At 36.9% G+C, this 23,213-nt stretch overlaps 1 protein-coding gene across 1 annotated transcript in view; it reads left to right on the top strand.

Moving 5' to 3' along the window:
• Tomm70 (translocase of outer mitochondrial membrane 70) overlaps positions 1 to 23,213 on the top strand; it is a 33,751-nt gene that overhangs the window by 3,336 nt on the left and 7,202 nt on the right. Inside the window, exons 2-9 of the mRNA XM_048422654.3 lie at positions 8,719 to 8,892; positions 10,751 to 10,877; positions 12,469 to 12,578; positions 13,795 to 13,943; positions 17,128 to 17,335; positions 19,344 to 19,478; positions 20,482 to 20,589; positions 21,917 to 22,033. Coding sequence (XP_048278611.3) covers positions 8,719 to 8,892; positions 10,751 to 10,877; positions 12,469 to 12,578; positions 13,795 to 13,943; positions 17,128 to 17,335; positions 19,344 to 19,478; positions 20,482 to 20,589; positions 21,917 to 22,033 — 1,128 coding nt within the window. The remainder of the gene's footprint in view (positions 1 to 8,718; positions 8,893 to 10,750; positions 10,878 to 12,468; positions 12,579 to 13,794; positions 13,944 to 17,127; positions 17,336 to 19,343; positions 19,479 to 20,481; positions 20,590 to 21,916; positions 22,034 to 23,213) is intronic.

Here is a 23,213-nt window from a genome sequence, read left to right as displayed (position 1 = left end):
GGTTTCCAGTGCTGAGTGATTTCTCCAGCTGAGCAGTCACTACAGTTTAAAGAGAATTAAGGGATCAGCTGATACCTGTTCAGAGTTCAGTATTGGAATGAATAGAAAGCCTGTTTAGTTTTGTCTTGGGACTTAAGTTTGCCCAAATGTAAGATGAACTAGAGATATTGCAGTATTTCTGTCTTTTGAGTTAGATGTTTATGTGTGTGATATGAATCATGGAAGAAAAATGCAAAGTTCTTCATGTTGGTTTTAAGTAATCAGAATTTCAAGGTAACATTAAAGAAAACATCTGATGATTGATAGTTTCTAAGATTCAAGTAAAGTATAAAATCATATTCCATTTAAGCAGTTGTAAAATTTACCAGTGTTCCAACTTGCTTCAGTAGCTTTTTCAAACTTGAATTACAGATTTGCAAAATTGGAAGATTTCTTATTTTATCCACGACACTTTCACGCCCTAGATTTGAGCTACCGCAAAGGACTAACAAATGCACTTGAAACCTGGTATCTGAGCTGCACTAATGTTTAAGAGCAGTGTTTATTTCTTAACTTTATTAATTTCATAGTAACTTTCTATTCAGTTATGTGTTAAATCCAGTGGTTAGAGAAAGTAGCTGCTGTGATGTTCAAGGTTTTTAGCCTTACAGATACTATAACACATAAAATGGTTGGGAACCACAGATCTATGTCAGGATATTATTTCCACACGTTAGTGAAAGGGTTAGCTGAAATGAAATTATTCTCTTTTCCTAAAGGATGTGTCTAGTTTATTTCTTTAATTTTTACTTACATGTTTGTGTGTGTACAAGTATGGTTGTGTGCACATGAGTGAAGGTGCCGATGGAGACATCAAGATTCTCCTAGAGCTGGTGTTAGAGGCATTTGTGAGCCTCCTAGCATTGGTACTGGAACAGAACTTGGGTCCATTGCAAGTGCAGTTAGTGTATGCTCTTCACTGAGCTGTCTCCACCACCACCCCCTTTTTTGTTGTTTGTTTGTTTTATGGGGTTTTTTTTTTCCAAGACAGGGTTTCTCTAGCTTTGAAGCCTGTCCTAGCACTCGCTCTGTAGACCAGACTGACCTCAAACTCAGAGATCCACCTGCCTCTGCCTCCTGAGTGCTGGGATTAAAGTCGTGCACCACTGCACAGTCCCCTCCTTTTTTAAAGGCAATGTCTCTAGGCCTAGCCGGCCCAAGACTCGGAGAGCTCCATGATTCCTTTTCCCAGGTACTGGGATTAAAGGGGAATACACTCTCAGGCTTAGCTCTAGTCATTTTTAAAAGAAATTATCATGGGTTACTGGTGATACTTTTATTATAAATAATAGTTTTCTTATCACTAATATTTTATACTGTTCTCTTAATAAGATTTTCTATTGGTGAGACATTTTCCTGATTTTCTTTTTCTAAATATTATTGATTATTAATATTCTTTGCTGGCTACTGTTTTTTTCCTTTTAATAACCTTCATGGTTCTGTTGTGAGAATTCTTACTCTACTAATTCCATGAATGTTAGCCAAACTTCTCACAAGGTCTAACTTAAAGGGAATCTTCATTTGTCTCACAAGTATTTCAGTCTCCTCTTTTTTTCTAATCATACCTCTTCTTAATTAGTGTGCTTCATAAAATGGACCAGGCAGAGTCTTGGGTGTCATCACTATCTCTTTTTACCGTTAAAACGGAATATTCTACATCATGCCTTAAGTAGCTGACTACTCTATTCTCACTGCTGTCGTTTCTCAACTGAATAGCTGTTACCTTTTTTTTTAATTATTATTTTTTATTACAGTCAGCTCTATCCATATTTGCCTTATCCATGGATTCAACAAATGGAGTATCAAAGATATTTGGGGGAAAAAACTTACACAACTATTGAATATGTACAGATTATTTTTCTTACCATTCCCTAGATAACTACAAAGTAATGATTTACGTACACTTTCATTGTACTAGGTAATGAATAATCTAGAGATGATTGAAAGTACACAGGAGAGGACTGGACATTGTAGCTTAGTTGGTAGAGTGCTTGCCTAGCTTAGTTTACACAAAGCTTTGGTCCCTGGCACTGCATAAAACCAGGTGTGATGCTTGCTTGTAATCCTACTACTCAAAAGTAGAGGAAGGAGGATCAGAGGTTCACTACTTGGGAAGTGGTACATGAAAGGGCTGTAGTCATAGCTGCTTGGGAAGATTACTTAAGCCCATACATTTGAAACTAGCCTGGGCAGAAGAACGTGACTCTGCCACTGAAACAAAACAAGTAAGCTAGAGGATATACCTAGGTAATATGCAAATAATGTACAGGGGATTTTAACATCCATAGATTTTAGTGTGGGAAGAGAAGGGCAACTGTAGTCTTCTACTTCAGTGTCACTATTCGATTAAATCCCATGAGTCCCATGCTTAAAATGGTAATGCTTTCCAGTGCAGATAAGTTCTATTTATTTTGAATGATGTTCCTCCATGCAGTTGATTCCTCTTTAACCTTATCACTCTATCCTGCCTGAGTTCTGGGCACTCAGCTACCATTTGCTGTTGATTTTGGTCTTTGGTTGTTCTCTCTCACATTCTTGTAAAATACCCAGCAGTGAAGTCCTCTCACCTTTTCTGAATCCCTGTGTTTGTGATCTCATAGTTCCCCAGAATGTATTCCTGCCTTTACTGCTATAATCTTGAATCTGTGAACACTGGGATTGACTCTATGTTATTTCTATTCTCAGAACTTAATGCGGTGCATGGCACATGGCAGGTGATTGAACCTAGTCTTCAACTATAATGTGTTTACAAGTTTATAGGCATAAGTATATAAATTCATGAATGAAGAACCCTATATGGTTCAGCTTAAAATCTGTCAACTTTAAAAAACAATTACAAGCTAATTTTATATATTTGTTAGGAATTTATAGCAGTTCGTTATTGCCAATTGTATATCACTTTGAACGCACTCTGTAACATGATCATGACATCAAGAGAAGTATTTTGAGCTATCAGTCCTTTTCTGGTGTCTTGCACATTTCTTTGTCTATTACTTTGGTTTTTGTTGTTTTTTGTTTTGTTTTAATTTTTGAAACAAAGTTTCTTTGTATATCTCTCACTGTCCTGGAACTTGCTATGTAGACCAGGCTGGCCTTAAACTCAGAGATCTGCCTGCCTTTGCTTCCCAGGTGTTGGGATTAAAGTCTGTCTATTAATTCTTTTGGGTTATATTTTCCTCCCTTAAATACTTTTTTTTTTTCATTTTGGTTTCAGAGAAGATTATAAGCAACTTTCACTAACAGTTTACTGGTGCTGAAACCTAATACCTAGAACTTTTTTTTTTTTTTTTTTGCAAACTGTGACTTGCTTTACAGAGGATTGCCTCTTCAAGACTTGGTGGGCAGCGTTTGCCTCTTATCTGATAAGTTTTAGCACAGAGTAATGTTTGTTGAAGAGAAAAAAGACATGTTTAATGTTTTTCCTTGTTTCCTAAATGTATAGCCTGAGGTACTTGCTTTTGATTCTATTTTACCCACATGTTTGGATTTATGTGCATATGTAGTTGCTATTTCTTGAACTAATTATTTTCTTGTCAGCTGTGATTTACTACTGGTCTAATGTGTTGCTTATATCAAGATTTCAGTATTTGAAAAGTGGTCATTTTCTTGTTTCCTATACTAGTATGTAGCATGTATCTTTGGGATTAAGACTACCCTATTGGCTATTTATTATATAGCCGTGTCTCTGTGTCTACAAAGGATTGGTGCCAGGGATATCCAAATCTGTGGTGCTTGAGTGTCTTGTAGTATGTGTATGTGTGTTTGTTATATTTTTGCATAAAGTATGCATCATATTTTATATGCATAGTCTTCCTAATGTCTTATTGAGATTTCTGTAATACCTAATACAAAGTAGATAGATGTTAGGTAGAGAGTTAATTTACGTACTCTTTTGGAATAATAAAAACAAAAGTGTGTATGTGTAGTATATGTTCAAGATCTTATACCAATCTTTTGAGGCCTAATCACAATATATGCCAACAGGAGTTAAAGTTTTGTTTTTCTCCCTTGAATATTTTCATTCATAGTTTGTTGAATCCATGGACATGGAGAGACAAATGTGTAATTGTGAATTTAGAGATTGGGGATATGGCTCAGAAAGTAATGTGCTTACTGATCAAGTATGGGGACTCAAGTTCATATCCCTAGTACCCACATAGAAGGCATTTGTAGACATTAGCACTGGAGAAGAGAGGCATGTGCATCATAGAGTCTCACTGGCCAGCCAGTCTAGACGAAAGTGCCATCAGGTTCAGTGAGAGACACCATCTCAAAAAAATAAAGTAGAAAAGCAGTTGAGGAACATATTCCAACATCAACCTCTGGCTGCCACATATAAACAACATGAACTAAATTCTGCTTTTCTGGCAAAAAGAAAAAAGATCTGGTTGTGCTAGAGATTTCCATTTGCATGCAGTAAGTCTGTAGTGAACATCATACTTGAGTGTTTCCTTTGTTCAGGTCCAGAGTATAAGCATTGGTGTTTATGTTTGCTCTTGTTGTTGTTTTTGTTTGTTTTGGTTTGTGTGTGCAGGCAAATGGGGCAGGTATGATGAGTGTTGTTCTACTGATGAAGATTCTTAATTTTTCTAAAGCATCCTTTATAAATACAAGTCAGCTATGCCATACAATATAGAAGTAACATGTAGTTAAGTCAGATCAATGGAGCTTGAATTCTGCCTTAAGCATATTTTTAATTTTGTCGGGGCTTTATGCATAAAATGGAAGTAAGTGCACCTCTTATGTCTTCAGTATGAAGCTCTTAAGAATATTTCATAAGTGGGCTGGAGAGATAGCTCAGCTGTTAAAGGCTAGGCTCACAATCCAAAAATATAATAATATTTCATAAATAGTTATGACAGTAACTGATAAATTGTTTTATCATCATTTCTGTGATTGTCTAGTTTTTGATCCAGATATTTGTTGGATTGATTTATTAGAATTACATGGGCATTACTGCTGATTCACTCATTATGAGGAGAAAGAACTTACGGGGACAGAAAACATTAAATTTTATAATTTTAAGTGATTGGTAGTATGACATAATAAGCAGAAAGGAACATCTTTAATTTATTTATATTCTTTTCCAATATTCAAAGATTAAATTTATTGCCTTGTATTGCCTTCTTTGAGGAAAGTGAACATAGGAGACAGTCTTTTCAAACTGTATTCCACAGAGACTGAGGGGATTTTAGTTTTGTCTTAATATTAAACAAGCCTTCCCAAGGTTTTTAGGCTGGCCACTGTTCTGGTATCAAGCCATCTGTCTGAGCTTCCCTGTGGGACTACCAATGCTAGCATGTAGTAAGATTGGTGTTTGTGAGTGTGCATGCACACACACACACATGGGTGTGAAGGTTGGAGGTCAGTTTTGGGTATCATTTCTCAGAAGCCGGTCCACTTTGTTTCTTGAGAGAGGTTCTCTCACTGGGACCTGGGGCTCTGATTAAACTAAGCTGACTGGGCAGCCAGGCAGCCCTAGGGATTCACCTGTCTCAGACTGTCCGTTTTCGGGATTACACAGTGCCAGCATGCCCTGCTTTTTATACAGGACCAAACTTAAGGTCATCATGCTTATACAGCATACACGCTGTGGACTGAGTCACCAAGACTAATGTTCTTTAAAAACCTACCAAAGTTGCATGCATGCGGCCAGCATGTAATAAAACTAATTGTGATAAAAGACTCAGGTGAAATAACTTCATAAAATTTAATTATAAAATTTATAGCACTCCGAAAAGATTACCAAAATCAAGTTGCTTCCAGTAATGTTAAATGATGTTAAAGTTTCTTTTAATAACTTTGGTAGCTTTCAGATAGATCAGTAGTCACATGAAAATATAGAACTAGCTTCTCATGATGTTCCCATTAGGTTTGATATCTTCTTGTATATATTCCTCATTTGTGAAGAGACACTTTCAGAGTTGTTTTGAGGTGGTTTTCCCCCAACTTCTGCCTTTAATTCTAAAGTTATTTAACATAACTTGAGAGTGTAGACAGTGAGGGAAATGCCCTTGAAAAGCAGTACAAAAAGATTTCCGTGGGATGGAATTAAAATCCCAGTATTTAAAAAGAAAAAGTTTATTATGATCTTCTTTTCCCTCGATACGTTTAATTTTTGCCTGAAAAGTCTAGTTTTGGGTATAGCAGAGGCTAGTGTTTGTTGTTAGCAGCACTTTGTGATTAAAGTCCATCATGTGCAAAAAGCCAAAAAAATGGCTTCTCATTACTATCCTTATTGTGTTGCCATTTTGGAGACGCCATGGGCCAGAAAATAATTGGAGTCCTGGGAGTCAGAAGGTGAGGTGTGGTGGTGACCATTGTGATACTCTATAGTTAAGTGGCTCTCCGGAAGAGAGCTTGTCAGGTAGTTCATCATTTGTCTGTATATTTGGATTCTTTTTCAACTCTGTCTTCAGACTACCGTTTATTTTCAGTAGTACAATAAGGAAGTTAAATAGACTTAAGAAATCCAGATAATTTTAAAAGGAAACTTAAGTGAGGGGCTGAAGTGATGATTCAGGGGTTAAGAATACTTGTTCCCCATGTAAGACGACCTGAGTTTGATTTCTAGCACCCATATAGTGAAATGAATTTTTTTGAAATTTATGTTCTGGCAATGCTAAAGCATATATGGTGGCTCTGTTGAACTTGTCCATATTGGGTTTCATGGTCTACGTTGATGAGGATGACTGACCAGGTCTCTTCCTCACATGTCTATGACTAGTAACCGTATATTATCACAGTTTCAGAAGATCTGATATCTTTTTTTTTTGGCCTCATGTAGTGCATGGATATTTATTCATGTAACACACCATATGAATAAAAGTAAAGAATTAAAGTAAGTAGCTAGTTGAGATTCAGTTTTTTGGTCTTCATGCATTTTGCTAAATGAAAAGTGCTATCCCCTTTCTTAACTCTTGTATTGCTTTCTCCAGATCCCTTCCCATCCTCTTCATTCAGTCCTAGCTCCCACTGCTTCTCCTTGAGTTCTTGTGATTTAGTATGAGGAGAAGTTCATTGCCTGTTTGTGCCAATGAAACAGGGTCCTGTACATTGGCCAGTGAGTGTCCTTTTTATTTAATCTGAAAGTCTTTAGTTAAAATATAGAATAACTCAAATATGTTGATAGCTATGCCACATTGTTTTCTACATAAATAGTCCCTAATGTAGGCTTCCAGTGACTCAAAAACAGTGGAGATTTTCTATGCTAAATAAAATAATGTTTTTCATTTTTACTTACTATCAAGGGCAGTCAAACTTGTAAGTTTTATTAAGCAAAAAGATCAATAATCATACATTTGAGCAGATTGTACCTTTATCAATAGAACTATGTTGTGTTCTATCTACAGCTTTTAAGAGTGGGCCTTAGATACTGCCTTTTATAATGTTTATTTTTCCTTTCTTAAATGTTTTATTGTTTTACTCTATGTTGTGTTCTATCTACAGCTTTTAAGAGTGGGCCTTAGATACTGCCTTTTATAATGTTTATTTTTCCTTTCTTAAATGTTTTATTGTTTTACTTTAAGTCATCTATTCAGGCAGCACTTAGTTTTACTTTTAAACAACTTGAAAATCTTTTTTTAAAAAGATTTATTTGGTATGTATACAGTGTTCTGGCATGTATGCCTGCAGGCTGGAAGAGGGCACCAGATCTCATTGTAGATAGTTGTGAGCCACCATGTGGTTGCTGGGAATTGAACTCAGGACCTCTGTTAGAGCAGTCAGTTCTCTTAACCTCTGAGCAATCTCTCCAGCCCCAACTTAAAAATCTTAATCACAGACTCACCTATTCACATTTATTACTGATGAGTGTAATGATTATTGCCATATTTCCTTTTTGTTCTTGTGCCATTCTTTCTGTCTTTCAATGCATTGGTCATTCACTTGCCCCAGGTTCATTGGAGCATTAAAACTGTTATATGTGTCTGTCTTTAACTTCATTCGTTTGTCAAATTACAGAATTTTGAGTTGAAATTCTTGCTTCAGAGTTATTTGTCAGGACCTAACGTTGGAAACTTCTACCTGATTTGTTCTTTTTCCATTGTAGTTAATCTGATTTTCTTTTCTACTTAAATGTCTTTGGAATTGTTGCTATAAATTCCAGCATAATGTGTTTTAAAAGTGTATGGGTTTTGTTTTTCTAATTTTTTAATACCGTCTTTCACTATGTCTTTCCTTCAGGGAACTTGGTGGATGTTGGAAGTACTTGCTTATTTTCTTCAAACTTCTTACCTCATCCTCTGTTTTTATTGAATTCTGGAAGTTTTCCTTGATCCTGCCTTATACTTAATTTGTTCCTCAGCTGTGCTTGTTGTAATATAGCCCCTCTATTAAGTTAATTATACTTAATTATACTTTTTTTCCTTTTTAATATGTTTACTTGTGGATTATATTTTTATGGTTTTTATTTTATACTTCAGTGGTAGAGCTTTGGCTGAGAAACATTTTTTATACCCATTTGATTGGAAAACATTAAAGTTGTTACTTATGGCATTGGCAGAAGTGATAGAGAAGTGACCCTTTAACGTGTTCATCTTTGGGGGGAAAAGTCTGAGTGGTTTCAAACTGTAAACAGCCACCCTATTTTCCCATATTATTTCATCAGCTTGTTTAATCACTATGGTCTGAGTTTATTCTTAAATGTCAGTTCTTAATAATTGTTTTTTTTCATTTCAGAATTCTCTGGATAGAGCCCAAGCAGCCAAGAACAAAGGCAACAAATATTTCAAAGCAGGAAAATATGAACAAGCTATTCAGTGCTATACTGAGGCAATTAGCTTGTGCCCTACTGAGAAGAATGTAGACCTTTCTACATTTTATCAAAACAGAGCTGCAGCCTTTGAACAGTTGGTATGTACTCCACTGTTATTTCCTCTATTTATCTGCTTAAAGTCTCAGTTAATTCTTCTGCTCAGCTCCAATGCATTTTTATTTATTTATTTTTTTTTTTATTTTATTTTATTTTTTTTGGTTTTTTGAGACAGGGTTTCACTATAGTTTTAGAGCCTGTCCTGGAACTAGCTCTTGTAGATCAGGCTGGCCTCGAACTCACAGAAATCCGCCTGCCCCTGCCTTCCGAGTGCTGGGATTAAAGGCATGCGCAACCACCGCCCTCACCAATGCATTTTTTGGAACTGATTTGAAATGAAAAGAATTTTTCTTTTCAGTTTTACTAGCCAAAATTGTACAGCAAAATTCTATAAATTCTATACATTTTAATTTGTGATAAAATCAGATAGTTTAGAAGGTTCAAGTTTCATAGTGATCCCTCAGCAGTTTGAGATTATTGGTTCAACTTTTTATCTCTTTGTAATGTGCAAAAGGAAGAAAAAGATGAGTCCCTTTTACGCATACTGTTTGTTGCATTTTTTTGTTACTGTTATGTCTTGTATAGTTTTTATATTCGCATAACCAAATCTTTTGTTCTTATTAAAAACTATGTAGTATGATTGTATGCTTTTATAGAGGGTTGATGCATTAAAACAGTGGAGAAGAGGGTGTTAGTAGAGGAACCGAAGACAAGCAAGCATTTGATGTTTAAAAAGTATAAAAGTCTACTGAGTACAGTAATGAAAGTGGAAGTAAGCAAGAACAAAGTCAGGAAAAGCCTGTAGGCAATGAGTTTACAGTTGAGCAAAGTGTAGCAATGTAGTCCTATATTCTCAGCACATAGGAAGACCATGGGTTTGATGGCCAATGTGGGTTACATACCTTGGCTGAAGACAATGATGAATAAATGAAGCAAAATGAATTTGTAGTTGATTCTGAGTGCAGTGGGAATATTTAAGGGATTTTACAGTGGAGGAATATCATCAAAGATTTCTCCCACTGTTTTGTTAAGAACATATTGGAATCAGAAAGGATGACAGCATATTGTTGGAATAGCCTACACAGCATGCAGAGGAAAGCTGAGACCAGCAAAATTTGCTGTTGCATTGGCCATGAAAAGTGAAAACAAACAAGAATTTAATATCATCAGAATGGAGAAGGAGCAAGATAGTTTATCACACATCTGTAATTTATGAGGGTAGCTAGAGATAACTTTGTGAATCACCTAATTTTAGATGATAAATAAAGCCAGACAGTCACCCAAGGAGAAGAGAGACGTGAGTCCTTAAAGATAGCGGCTTGTAGCAGTCAAGTAGATTGTATTCAGCCAAATACATTGAGAGGCAGCAGCCAATAGATAGCAAGACAAGTGGCAAGGTAGACTGATGACAAGTTGCTGATGAGTGGGGTAGCTGTAAAATATAACAAAATCTGGACATGTGTCCAGGTAATGAATGGGATGGTTCAGAAGAGAGGTGAATCTTAGCAGAGATCTTAGCATGGGGAAGGTGTGGATCCAGATCACCAGTGCTAAAGGGTACTGCTGTTTTCAATTTTAACAGGAGTGAAAGGTTTAGAAGCACAAAAACCACAGGTGGGTCTAAGGTAGAAAGCCTAAATATCTTCATTGCCTATTTGTCGAAGTCTAATGTAGTGTCTATATTTTGTGTCTGTATGTGCACGCACGTGCACAGGCATGCACGTGTATGTAGCGTTTGTAGTACATTGTAGTTACTCTTTGAATTGAGAATACTTTTATTGAGAAATTCTTAACCTGTTAGGTCTAACCTGTTAGGCCTGTTAGGTTTTGAAAACTCAGTTCTATTAACAGTTCTGTTTTCTGTGTAACTGTTTTTTCCTTTCATGCTTTCAATTCCAGCAAAAATGGAAAGAGGTGGCACAAGATTGTACAAAGGCTGTTGAACTTAATCCCAAATATGTGAAAGCTCTCTTTAGACGTGCAAAAGCCCATGAGAAGCTAGACAATAAGAAGGAATGTTTAGAAGGTGAGCGTTTTTCTGTGTTTTTATAGGAAAATTACTGCAGGCTTTGTAGTCATTAGTAAATTTATATGAAATTGCCTGTGAGTGTAGTTTTGTTTTTGTTTGTTTTTTAGTTTTTCAGTTATTTATTTTATTTTATTTTTTGAGGCAGTCTATATATAACTCTGATTGTCTGGGAACTCACCGTGTAGACTGACTGGCATTGAACTCACAGAGATCTACCTGCTTCTGCCTCCCAAATGCTGACATTAAAGGTGTACCCCACCACACCCAACCTCAACTAAGGAATTATTAGTATTAAGACTCATTGACTAAGGAAATCAGAAAAATAGTTTGAGCAGGTTAGTGTTGACATATTTACAGCAACTTTTCTTGTATAGACGTGAAATAATTTGGAAATGAATCATTAAGGAAAACATTATTTGCCCTCCATATTTTTCAAACATTATTTTCTACACAATTGGAGAGTATGTAATTCTCAGAAAATGTTATAAATGTTTTTTTGCCTCTAATTGGCCATGTCAGCTTCCAAAACTGCAATTAAAGTACAGGTCCCAACTTTTAAAGTTTAATTTTCTAAGTGATGTGACGCTAAAGCAGAGCATGATTCTACAATCTAAAGTGCTTTCAGTACATATTCAGAAGTCCTTTAAAAACATCAGTAATAAAATTTAGCCACAATTACTTTTTAAATAACTTTTTGGGGTTAATACCGGGGAATAAAAGTACAGGATCTCACAGATGCTAAGCATACTTTATGCCACTGAGCTGAGCCTAAAATGCTTTTTGTTTTTTTTTTTTAAGTCCTTTGAAAAGATGAGGCAGTTTTAGATCGTGTTTGAAATTTAAAAGTTTTGTGATATCATGTGTTGGTGAAAATTTCATTTTTAAAATGAGAATACCAAGTTTTGAACTAGACCTTGGGTTGCTCGCAGATATGGCAGGGAAGAGGTTGACTGGAGTTTAAAGAAATGGAATGAGGAATGAAGAATGAAGTTAGAGCTGACTGAAGTTATCAGGGAAATGGAATCCATGTTGACTTGTTTGGAAGAGATAGAGTGTGGACTTGTGAAAAGTCAGATTAAGGAGAAGTGACAGCTGCTGAACACTTTTTGAGTAAAGGGTGGGAGGAGCTTTCCTTCGCCACTTGAGACCGCTCTGCTGTGAGCTGCGGCATACCCAGTGAAAGTTGTGTTTCAGGCAGATTTTGAGTTCTGTGGCAAAGTAGCTTTAAAAAAATACTTAGGAGGTGAGGCAGGAGGATTAATTGTGTGGAGAAGTTTGTTAGCAGCCTAGGTAGCATAGGAAGATGTGAGAGTGTCTACTTGGTCCACTTGCCTTGTGTTTCTAGTCAGAAGAGCGGATTCTGCAGTCCTTGTTTTCTTCGTTATCCACAGAACGTTAGAGCATTGAGACTTCAGAAATGAAACACAGTAGGCCCCAGAGGAATAAAGTGTTAACAATTTCTTGAAAATTAAACAGTTCTGTCTTGCTTTGAGTTGAGTTTGACTTTTTGTAGTTTAATTTGTACCTGTTTGATGCTGCTGGTCATCTTCCCAATAATTCCATAATTGTACTTTTCCATCATTTCCAGATGTCACTGCTGTGTGTATATTAGAGGGCTTCCAGAACGAGCAGAGTATGCTGTTAGCTGATAAAGTTCTCAAACTCCTCGGAAAAGAGAACGCCAAAGAGAAATATAAGGTAAGTTAATAAGAGTTGGGGGATAGTTGGATACTCCTGGAGACTGACAGTGGTTATGATAACACCTGAGACTGTAACTGGGTTGTATTTCTTTTTCCTATCCTCTTAGGTTGCATATCCATTTTCAGTAAGCCCAGAGCTGTACTTAGACACTGTAATTCATTTTATGTGTTAGAGTTTCCACATAATAGCTCAAAAAACAAATCCAGTCTGCTTCCTATATGCTGGCCACTTGCATATTGTTTGGGGCTACTTTTGTGCTGCTACAACACATTTCAGTGGTTGTCACAGTATGCAAAGTCTGTGTAGTCTACAGAACCTCTCTGTCTATTACCTGATCTTTTATAGAAAGATACTTGCCAACTCCTGCTCTCTGTCATTAGTTTCTAATGTAAATTGTATTATTGGACATTAATTAGTGACATGGTTTAATTTAACAATTAAACAAAGCTTTCTTCTAGAGCAGTGTGTGCAAGTAGATGTCCTGGATTCCAGGCTGGTAGCTCTTACATGGGCGGTTAGGGTAGAAAGAGTACATGGACCGAAGCTAGCCTGTGCTACAAAATGAGACGCTTACAGGATTTGTAACAGGATTTGAGAAGCTTAATTGGAACAGATGTTAAGTGTAAAGGACCTAATACGGGCTAAGTATTGGAGGGAGGGGAGGTACAGTGCTGGAAGAGTGACAGAGCTTAGCTAACAGTGATGGACAGCGCACTGCTAATTTTAGGAATGCAGGGCAGTTCTTTTTTATTTGCTCATGACTCCATTTTCTTCTAAATTGATCTTTATAACTAATCTCTATAGCTAGATTTAGGTGGCACATGTCTGTAATTCCAGTGCTTGGGAGGCAAAGCAAGGGGATTCTAAGTTGAAGGGTGAGCTAGTCTGTATAGAGTGAGACCCTGTCTCAGAACAACAACCAACACTTATGAGATTTCTTTAATGTGGGCTTTCATGTATTAACATGCACTGTTAATCCAAGAGCGATATAACTAACTGTACTAGAGCCCAGAACTTTATCTCCTTAATGGAGTTCTTTACAATCACCTGTGAAACATGTTAGAGTCCCAGTCTTAATCTGTAGCTTAAAGCTTAATATTGTCTAATAATTTGAAAATAAATATCCACTGTTTATAAAAGTCATTCTGCAGTGTACTCCTTTGATTAATGTTTTCCTATTTTAAAAAGAAGCTTAAAAATGATTGCATTTCAGAACCGTGAACCTCTGATGCCATCACCACAGTTTATTAAGTCTTACTTCAGTTCTTTCACGGATGATATAATTTCTCAACCAATGCTTAAAGGAGAGAAGTCTGACGAAGATAAAGACAAGGAAGGAGAAGCTTTAGAAGTAAAAGAAAAGTAAGTATGGCGTCTGCTGGATGGGTTTTGGACTTGGAGCACCAGTAGGTTCATAGTCACCTTTAAAGGCAAATCTACATACAGATACAGTTAAATACAACTTTAAGTTATATGTAAGTATAAATACACCTCTTTTTCTAGCAGTTATCTGTTATTTCTCTTATCAGATTTTACTGTCTATGGTAAAAGTCCTAGTGGGGTTATCAAGAAAACACCCCTTAAGTTGAAGTGCGTAGTTGGTAGGTGATTTGAATAAAGGTACTGCCTTAAATTATATGTAGCTCAGGGCTTGGAGAGATGGCTCAGAGGTTAAGAGCATTGGCAGTTCTTCCCAAAGTCCTGAGTTCAGTTCCCAGCAACCATATGGTAACTCAAAACCATCTGTATTGAGATCCGGTGCCCTCTTCTGGTATATAGGTGTACATGCAGGCAAAACACCATATACATAATAAATAAATAAATCTTTAAAAAAAATTTATATGTAGCTCAAATGTTTAAGTGCAGGATAGTTTTTAATTTATATACTGATGAATTCTTAGGGATGCTATAAATTTTAAATTTTTTTACTTGTCCAGCAAAGTGACATTCCTAATGACTTCTTCTTGTCTTTGGTACTATAGAAAGCTGAAGCTAAAGGACAAGTGCCTGTGTGACTGGAGACCTGTGATGTCATATATGTGCAATCTAGCCTGTCTCTTGTTCATGTTTGCCAAAGCTTGTGTTTTTCAGTTAGACTTACTCTTCTCTGAGAGAAGATGATAGTATTACTAATTGGGTATTTATTAATGTGTGTGGAAGGGAGAAGAATACTGTTCTTTGGAGTAAAATATAACTGAGTTTTAAGGATATCTGCATAATTACACCAAGATATGTAAATGTTAATTGGTATGTAATCTTTGAGAAAGTCATAGTTGTGACATATGTTTAGATGTCATATAACTTAGTAACAGTGATATAGATAATTTCTTCTTCTGTCACCCTATAAAAACTAGAGCAAAGTTAATCACATTCTGTGAGCCATGGTGAGCGATGACAGGTTATGAGCAGAGACTCACAATAGCACAACCAGAGCTGGTGCTGCAATTTGTGGTTTGTAGTTGGGCCTCACTCAGACCCTTTGATGAAGCTAGCAACGGCTGCTGTTTTCTTACCCTGGTAACCTGAGCAACAAATAGAGAATAAAAAGTTAGTGTGAAGTTAGGAAAATTTGATATATTTTTTCTTGTAAATCATATACCAGTATAAGGAGCTGCTTGTTTGTCCCGGCCTCCCAGAACCGAAATAATCTCACAGAAAGTATATTAATTAAATTATTCCTTGGCATATTGGCTCTAGCTTCTTATTGGCTAACTCTTACATATTAATTTAACCCATTTCTATTAATCTGTGTATTGCTACGAGGCTGTGGCTTACCAGCTAAAGTTCCAGAGTCTGTCTCCTGTGGTGCTACATGGCTTCTCTCTGACTCCACCTCCTTTCTCCCAGTCTTCTGTTTAGTTTTCCCTGCCTACCTAACTTCTGCACTGTTATAGGTCCAAAGCATTTTATTCATTAATGGTAATCACAGCATACAGAAGGAAATCCCACATCATTTCTCTGTCTAGATCAATGGTTCTCACCCTTTCTAATGCTGCAACCCTTTAATACAGTTCTTCATGTGTAGTGACCATGGAGTTATTTTGTTGCTACCTCATAACTAATTTTACAACTGTTAGGAATTGTAGTGTCCAACCCACAGGTTTAGAAACACTGGTCTAGAATATAATTACTGAAAGGAGAAGCTGTACTTTAATGTACAGTGCTCTTTAAAACAGATGCCCTTTAACTTATGAGGTGTTAAAGCCCTGTCAATACACTGTAAATTGAAAATGTGGTAAGTCAAGTATGTGATACTTTATGTACTCCACTGAACAACAGAGTAAACTGCCATTTATTTGCCCTTGTGACTCTATGGGTGTTTGCGACCTGTGACTCGCTGCCCCTGTTCAGCATCATTGCACGGAATCGTGCCACATGTCTCTAGTTCAAGACAAGATAAAAATGTGAAGTGTGTACTTCCAAAGTCTACCCTTTTCACATGTTAATGTTCAACTATCATAAATCAAATATCTTAGAAGTCTTATAGTGTTTTTTTTTTTTTCAGTCAGAAACCTTCATTAAACATCTCTAGTAGCAACCATCATCTTAGAAGAAAAATGTTGTACCCAGGTGGTGGCCGTGCACACCATTAACCCCAGCACTCAGGAGGCAGAGATAGGTGGATCTTTGAGTTCGAGGCCAGCCTTTTCTATAGAGCAAGAGACCACCTGTTCCAGGACATCCAGGGCTACATAGAGAAACCCTGTCTAGGAAAAGAGAGGGAAGGAGGAGAGGAATGTTGTATTCTCTGTTTTTAAAAGAGAGGTCATTCTAGATAGCTTGTTGGGTAAAGGTGCTTGCCTTGGTGACCTGAGTTAATTCTAGGTCTACTTTTTTTTTTTAAATATTTATTCATTTATTATGCATTCAATATCTGCCTACATGTGTGCCTGCAGGCCAGAGAGGGCACCAGATCTCATTACAGATGGTTGTGAGCCACCATATGGTTGCTTGGAATTGAACTCAAGACCTTTGGAAGAGCAGGCAATGCTCTTAACCACTGAGCCATCTCTCCAGCCCCCTCTAGGTCTACTTTTTAAGATGGAACAATATATCTATTTTTGAGGCTCTTTAGTGTTTTTACTTCTAGTTTTCCTTACTCCACCCTCCACAAAACACAAGTCTGATCACTCTCTTGCCTTGATTATTGTTTATTTCCTTCCTTGTTCTTCTCTTAGCTCTTAAATAGCTGTTGAGTACACTACTGATATGGCCCAGACAGGAAGGAAGACAAGGTCCTTATCCATATTATAGAAGAGTATCTTTCTCATTAGCACTCCTCACATTACCTAATGTTAGAATCAGGGTGCTAGCCAAAGCATTCTGCCAATGGCTGCTGTCTCTGCTTGAAAATTGTTTCTTGAAGGTATCAAGACAATTCTGCTGATTAAGAAACCCTAGTCAGTTTAATCTCTAGCCATAGCTCCAGTCCCATAGCGACTGATTAATATATGAAGAAAAGACAACTTGGAGTATCATATGTAGCAGGTTTTAGCATTTGGTTTTCCCTTAGTAATTAATTTCCTGTGTTTGCTTTCATCTTTAGTTCTGGCTATTTAAAAGCTAAGCAGTATATGGAAGAAGAAAACTATGACAAAATCATAAGTGAATGCTCAAAGGAAATAGAAGTTCAAGGCAAATACATGGCAGAAGCTTTACTACTACGAGCTACCTTCTACCTACTCATTGGCAGTGCCAATGCAGCCAAACCTGACTTAGATAAAGTCATCAGTTTGAAGGACGCTAATGTGAAGGTACAGTTGGAAATGTGTGTGCGCATGGGAAGCTAGAAAGTAAGCATGGTTTCTCTACAGCTGCAGTGCTTGATGCCTTAGCATTTCACTAGCAGTTCTCAGAAAGGCTATTTGTTGTTTTGAGGAATCTACATCTATTAACATTTGTGTAGTAAATATGAAGCTGTACTATTTATGTTCAGGTAAGAAAACAGACATCTTTCTCTACAGCATTTATTACTGTTAGTTTCCTTTTGTGACTATGGTCTACTGTAAAAGATTGTCTTTGGATAATGGTGACAGTGATTCTAAGGATTGTTAAGATCCTCTTTGGGTTTTTTTGTTTTGTTTTTTCCAGAGATTTCTGTGTATAGCCCTAGCTGTCCTTGGAACTAGCTCTTGTAGACCAGGCCGACCTTGAACTCTCAGAGATCCTCCTGCCTCTGCCTCCCAAGTGCTGGGATTAAAGGCGTGTGCCACCACCACCTGACTGTTAATCCTTTTGAAGTTTAATTTTCATATTGAAGATACTCTACAAAATTTTCTTTAATTTCTTTCATATTGATTTCCTGATTACTAAAACTGGTCTTCTGCTGTGACGCATATGCATTACTACTTGAAGAAATAGCCTACATTTATCATCATGACTTTTAGCTTTAACAGCTAGGAACAATAATATCTATTATACATCATGTATAAAAATTAACTCAAAAAGAACCAGAAACATGAATGTAAGAACTAAGAATAAAACTCACAAGAAAACCTTATAGGATAATACAATAATACAAGGTTACCTTGTATTAGGAAGGGGATTCTGAGATATGAAACCTAAAATACAACTCCAAAAAAGAAAAAGGTGCTACCAAAATGGCTCAGTAGGTAATGACCTTGCTCCCAGAGATGACAGCCCTATTCCTCGATCCCGTGTGGTAGAAGAAAGGATGGACTCAAGCCAGTTGTCCTCCGACTTCACACACATTCTGTGGCAGATGCTCGTGCATGCATGTGTGTGCACACACAGGAAAAGAACAGCTTTTGAGCTGGGCATGGTGGCCTGTACTTGGGTGATTGAGGTTGTAGGATAGTTTAAAGTAAGCCTGAACTTGAAAGAACAATAGCAGAAAACTGAAAATACCTTCCAAAGAATGGAAGAAAATACTCAGGAAGCATTCATGTGATAAAGCCTTTGTAATTGAAAATAAAAGCTTAGAACCCAACAGTAAAAATGGAACCTAATCTGAAAATGTATGAAAGATTTGAACAATTCGCCAAAGAATATTCTACAAATGACCAATGACAGCATGAAAAAGTACTCCACCACTACCTGCTAGGGCAGCACCAGCCCAAACTTGTTTAAGTACCTCTTCATTCATTCCTAGTCTGATGACAGTAATTATTTTTTAAAAAATAGAAAGCACAGGCAGTAAGACTATAAATACAAAACATGAATTATACCAAATACTGGTAAGGATATAGGGAAATTGGAACCATGCATTACTGTAGTGGATTAAAGAGTCGTAAAGATGCTTTGGAAATTAGTTTGGCAATCCTTCAAAAAGTTAACATATAGTTGCTGTGAAATCTATGACTGCTGCTTCCAGGGAATTTAAGATATGTGTGTACCTGAATGTTAATCATGATAGTCAAAAGATAAAAATAACCCATATATTTAGTAGCATCTCTGCTTAAATATTACCGTGCCATAAGAAGAATGCTAATACATGCCACTCCAATGAAAATTCTAAATGAAAACCCAATGAAACACTTCAGATGTACAAATGTGAGGAAATAGACTAGAGATAAGAGGTTTCTGGGCATTTGGATTGGAAACGTTATGCTTGTGTGTGTTCTCTGGGTATAATAAAAGTGCTCTGAAATTTGTAGTGATCAATCTTCTTTTTAGTTAATGTACTAACAGATTTGCATATAGTCTTTCAGTGGTGAACTTTATGGTAGGCATTACAGAATTTTTTTAATCTAAATTGAACTGTAAAATTAACAGGAACTTTTTCTTATTTTGGGTGTGTAGCTTCGCGCAAACGCCCTTATCAAAAGAGGCACCATGTGCATGCAGCAGCAGCAACCCATGCTATCTACACAGGATTTCAACATGGCTGCCGAGATCGATCCTCAGAATTCAGACGTTTATCACCACCGAGGACAGGTAGATCTGGCCTTACCTGGAATTCTGGTCGATGACTTGATAACTACTTTTCAGGATTTCTTTATGTTTAAATGTTTTGTATATTGAATTGGCCTGTATTTACTTAACATCTTGAATATTTATTATAATTTTGGTTTGTGGAAGAAAGGGAAAAATGTGGGCTTGCCAGATGAGCTAGTTTATTAAGTGTACCTAGTTTATAGGTTTCAGTGAATAAACACTAATCCCACTTAGTAAGCATTGTAATAATTCTTTATAATTACATGTGTATATCTGTAGGAGTTTGTGCACAGGAGTGTAGGCCTCCAGGGAGGCCAGAGGTGTCAGATCTACTAGAGTTGCAGTGGTAGGCAGTTGTAAACTACCCAACACCATTCCAGGGGCCAAATATCCAGAATACACCCAGTCTAATTTGCTTACTGTGGTTTCTTACTGTACAGTGTAGTGGAAGGGAAGAACAGTTTCTATAACAACTAAAAATATGAATATTTGTTTATTTATTTTAGACCTAAGTCTCTCCTGTTGTGCAAGCTCATCTGAGCACACGGTCCTCCTGTACTGGGAATACAGATGTACCTGACTTGAAGTCCTTTCTAGGGGAGAATTTTGTTCAATGTTTCTGAACGGTGTTACATGGTGTTGAAATAACATTTTAAAGATTCTTGCCATTTCCGTCTTTATTTTTAGTGTAGTGAAATTAATTGAATGATAATTATATAAAGTCTAACCTGATTTGAAATTAAGTAGAGAGGCACTTAAGGTTTTTACATTTCTTATTTTTTATTTAAATTACATTACAGGGAAAATGGATTATCATGTTTTATTTTTAAATCAAACATCAGTTTTGAGGTTGTAGAATCATGACTTTTTTTCCTGCAAAGTAATTTTATGTTGAATAAATTAATAAATGCTGAGCATTAACTATAACAGAATAGAAATATGGTGCAAGTTTAAATGTTGAGCCTACTATTCTGATTGCATTTAATTATGAGTTCTTCCCTAGCTGAAAATTCTGCTGGATCTAGTTGAAGAAGCAGTGGCGGATTTTGATGCATGCATTAAATTAAGACCCAAGTTTGCTCTGGCACAAGCTCAGAAGTGTTTTGCCCTGGTAGGTGCTGTTTTCACCTGTAATTTAATAAGCACCATTTGTATTTTTTAGTATTTAGTAAAAAAGAGCAGCATCTCATTGTCATTCTCAAATGGTGATTTCAAGGAGAAAAGATGTTTGATACGTGTTAATGCATATATAGTTGACCATGGCCACCCAACCCTCCTGCCTCACCTTCTCATGCTGGGATTGCAGCCCTACCACCCAGACTCAGAGTTTATAACAGAATTGATTCTCTACTACAAACTAGTGTAAAGGATTCAAAAACAATTTTAAGAAATAATTTATAGTCACAACATGACTTAACTGCTTATGCTTTCCCTATGGCTAGCCCTAAAATAATTTTCCCTTTAAAAAAAGTTGTGTTATAAATATTTATGTTGAGCCGGGTGGTGGTGGCGTACACCTTTAATCCCAGCACTCAGGAGGCAGAGGCAGGTAGAATCTCTGTGAATTTGAGGCCAGCCTGGTCTACAGAGCGAGTTCCAGGAAGGCAGGTAGAATCTCTGTGAATTTGAGGCCAGCCTGGTCTACAGAGCGAGTTCCTGGAAGGCCCCCAAATTACAGAGAAACCCTGTCTTGAAAAACTTTAACAAATAAACAAATGTTAATAGGCTTAAGATGAAAATAAAATTAACTACATTGAAAAGTCTGTAGGTAAGATATAGCTTGGTGATAGAGTATGTGAAGGCTTAACCTGTATAAGGTCCTTGTTTTGAATTTTGGCACTTCAGAAAAGTAAATCAGAATTACGCCATGTATATGCTTACTTAACATCTTAGAAGAGAAAGCATTTAATTGGGTGCCATGGTCTGAAAGAACTAGCTCATCGTCATCCTGTCAGGGGGCATGGCAGAAGGCAGGCAGCCATGGTGCTGAAACAGTAGTTGAACTTACATCTGATCCATGGGAGGGAAGGAGGGATGGAGGGAGGGAGAGAGGAGAGAGATGAAGAGAAACTGGACCTTGAAGCCTCAAAGTCCACCTTTAGTGACACACCTCCTATAAGGCTACACCTAATTATTCCCACCAAAGAACTGAGGACTGAGCATTCAGATTTATTTATGACTGTGAGGGCCATCCTCATTCAAACTATTCCAAGACCACAAGAGTCCCTCTGCTTGCTTTAGGATACCCAGTGAGTGACCTGCAGTCCCAACATGGTGTTTGATTCTCTGCTGCTGAGTTGTTCCTTAGATACAGCAAATTGTATTAACAGGTCACCTGCTTTTCTGGAAACACTTTTGTAATGTTCCGTATCTTCTTTATGTTAATATTCCAGAAGTGTTTTTAGCTCTTTGACTTGAGTGTTCTGATTTTTAAACAGTATCGCCAGGCATATACAGCAAACAATTCTTCACAAGTCCAAGCAGCTATGAAAGGTTTTGAAGAGGTCATAAAGAAATTTCCAAGGTGTGCTGAAGGCTATGCACTTTATGCCCAGGTAAGTATAAACAGTTTTTTTAAGGACTGCATTTGTAAACTGGGTCCCAGTATGGAACTGTACTAGCCTGATCGCACAGTTTCTGTGGGTGCAGCAGTGCTGTTCGTGCTTTTGAGTGTCAAGGCCCATGGCATGGTCCTGAATCCTAAGCTTAGAAGGCAGAGAAGTTCTGGGCAAGCATCTCTCATGCTTTTAGTAGGACTGGATTGGAAAAGTAATTTTCTTTAGAAAATTTACCCTTTACTTACATGATAGGGAAAATATCCTTGGTATGAGATCTTTTTGCTTGACCAAAGCCCTTTAAATGGCTATCTAAGCTGTAACAGCTTATTTTCTCTTTTTTGTTTAAGATTCTTATTAATTAGCATACAAAGTAATGAGTTATTTCCAGTTTCATCATACATAATTTCTCTCTTTCTCTTTTTTTAAATTTTTTAAATTTCTTTTTCTTAATCTTTCTCTTGCTCTTTCCTTCCACCTTCTTGGTTACTTTTTTTTGCTTTTATGTTACATGTATTCTGTTACCTTCTTGTCTCCCTTAGAACCTCTTTTTACACAGTAGTGGTCCTCTTTCTAGTTTCATGACTTTTACCTACACTTATACCCATTCATAAACACATAAAAATTCAACACTTGGATGTACACATGAGATAGGCCATGCAATATTTGTCTTTCTGAGTCTATTAATAAAATAGTTTTCAGAATTGTTTACTTAATGACACTGCCTGTCATCCTTGCACAGGAGAACATATTAATCTTTTTTGGAACGTTCTAATGTCATATATGTGCTACCAAGTGAGAACTTTCTAACCCTCCCCACTCCAAGCCAGAATTCCTTGATATTAGAGTAACAGGTAGTTGTTAGCTATCATGTGGGTGCTGGGAATCAAACCTATGTTCTCTGGGAGAGCAGCCAGGACTTTCACCCACTGAGCCATCTTTCCAGCCACTGTCTAAAATCCCCCCCTTTCTATGTAGCTTTGACTGATCTGAAACTCACTATATAGACCAGACTGACTTTGAAATAGAGATCCCTCCTCTCTGCCTTTCAAGTGAAAGGTATACACCATGAAACTTGGCTAAAAATTCTTGAAACTTTAAATTGCTTTAGAGTTGAAGCTATAGAAAGCATGATTTAAACCCAAATTAGCTTTATTCTAATTTGAGATTCTTAAAAGCA

Source organism: Myodes glareolus, chromosome 2 (assembly GCF_982192425.1).
Source record: "Myodes glareolus chromosome 2, mMyoGla1.1, whole genome shotgun sequence".
Taxonomy (NCBI): domain Eukaryota; kingdom Metazoa; phylum Chordata; class Mammalia; order Rodentia; family Cricetidae; genus Myodes; species Myodes glareolus.
This window is presented reverse-complemented; position numbering and strand designations above follow the sequence as displayed.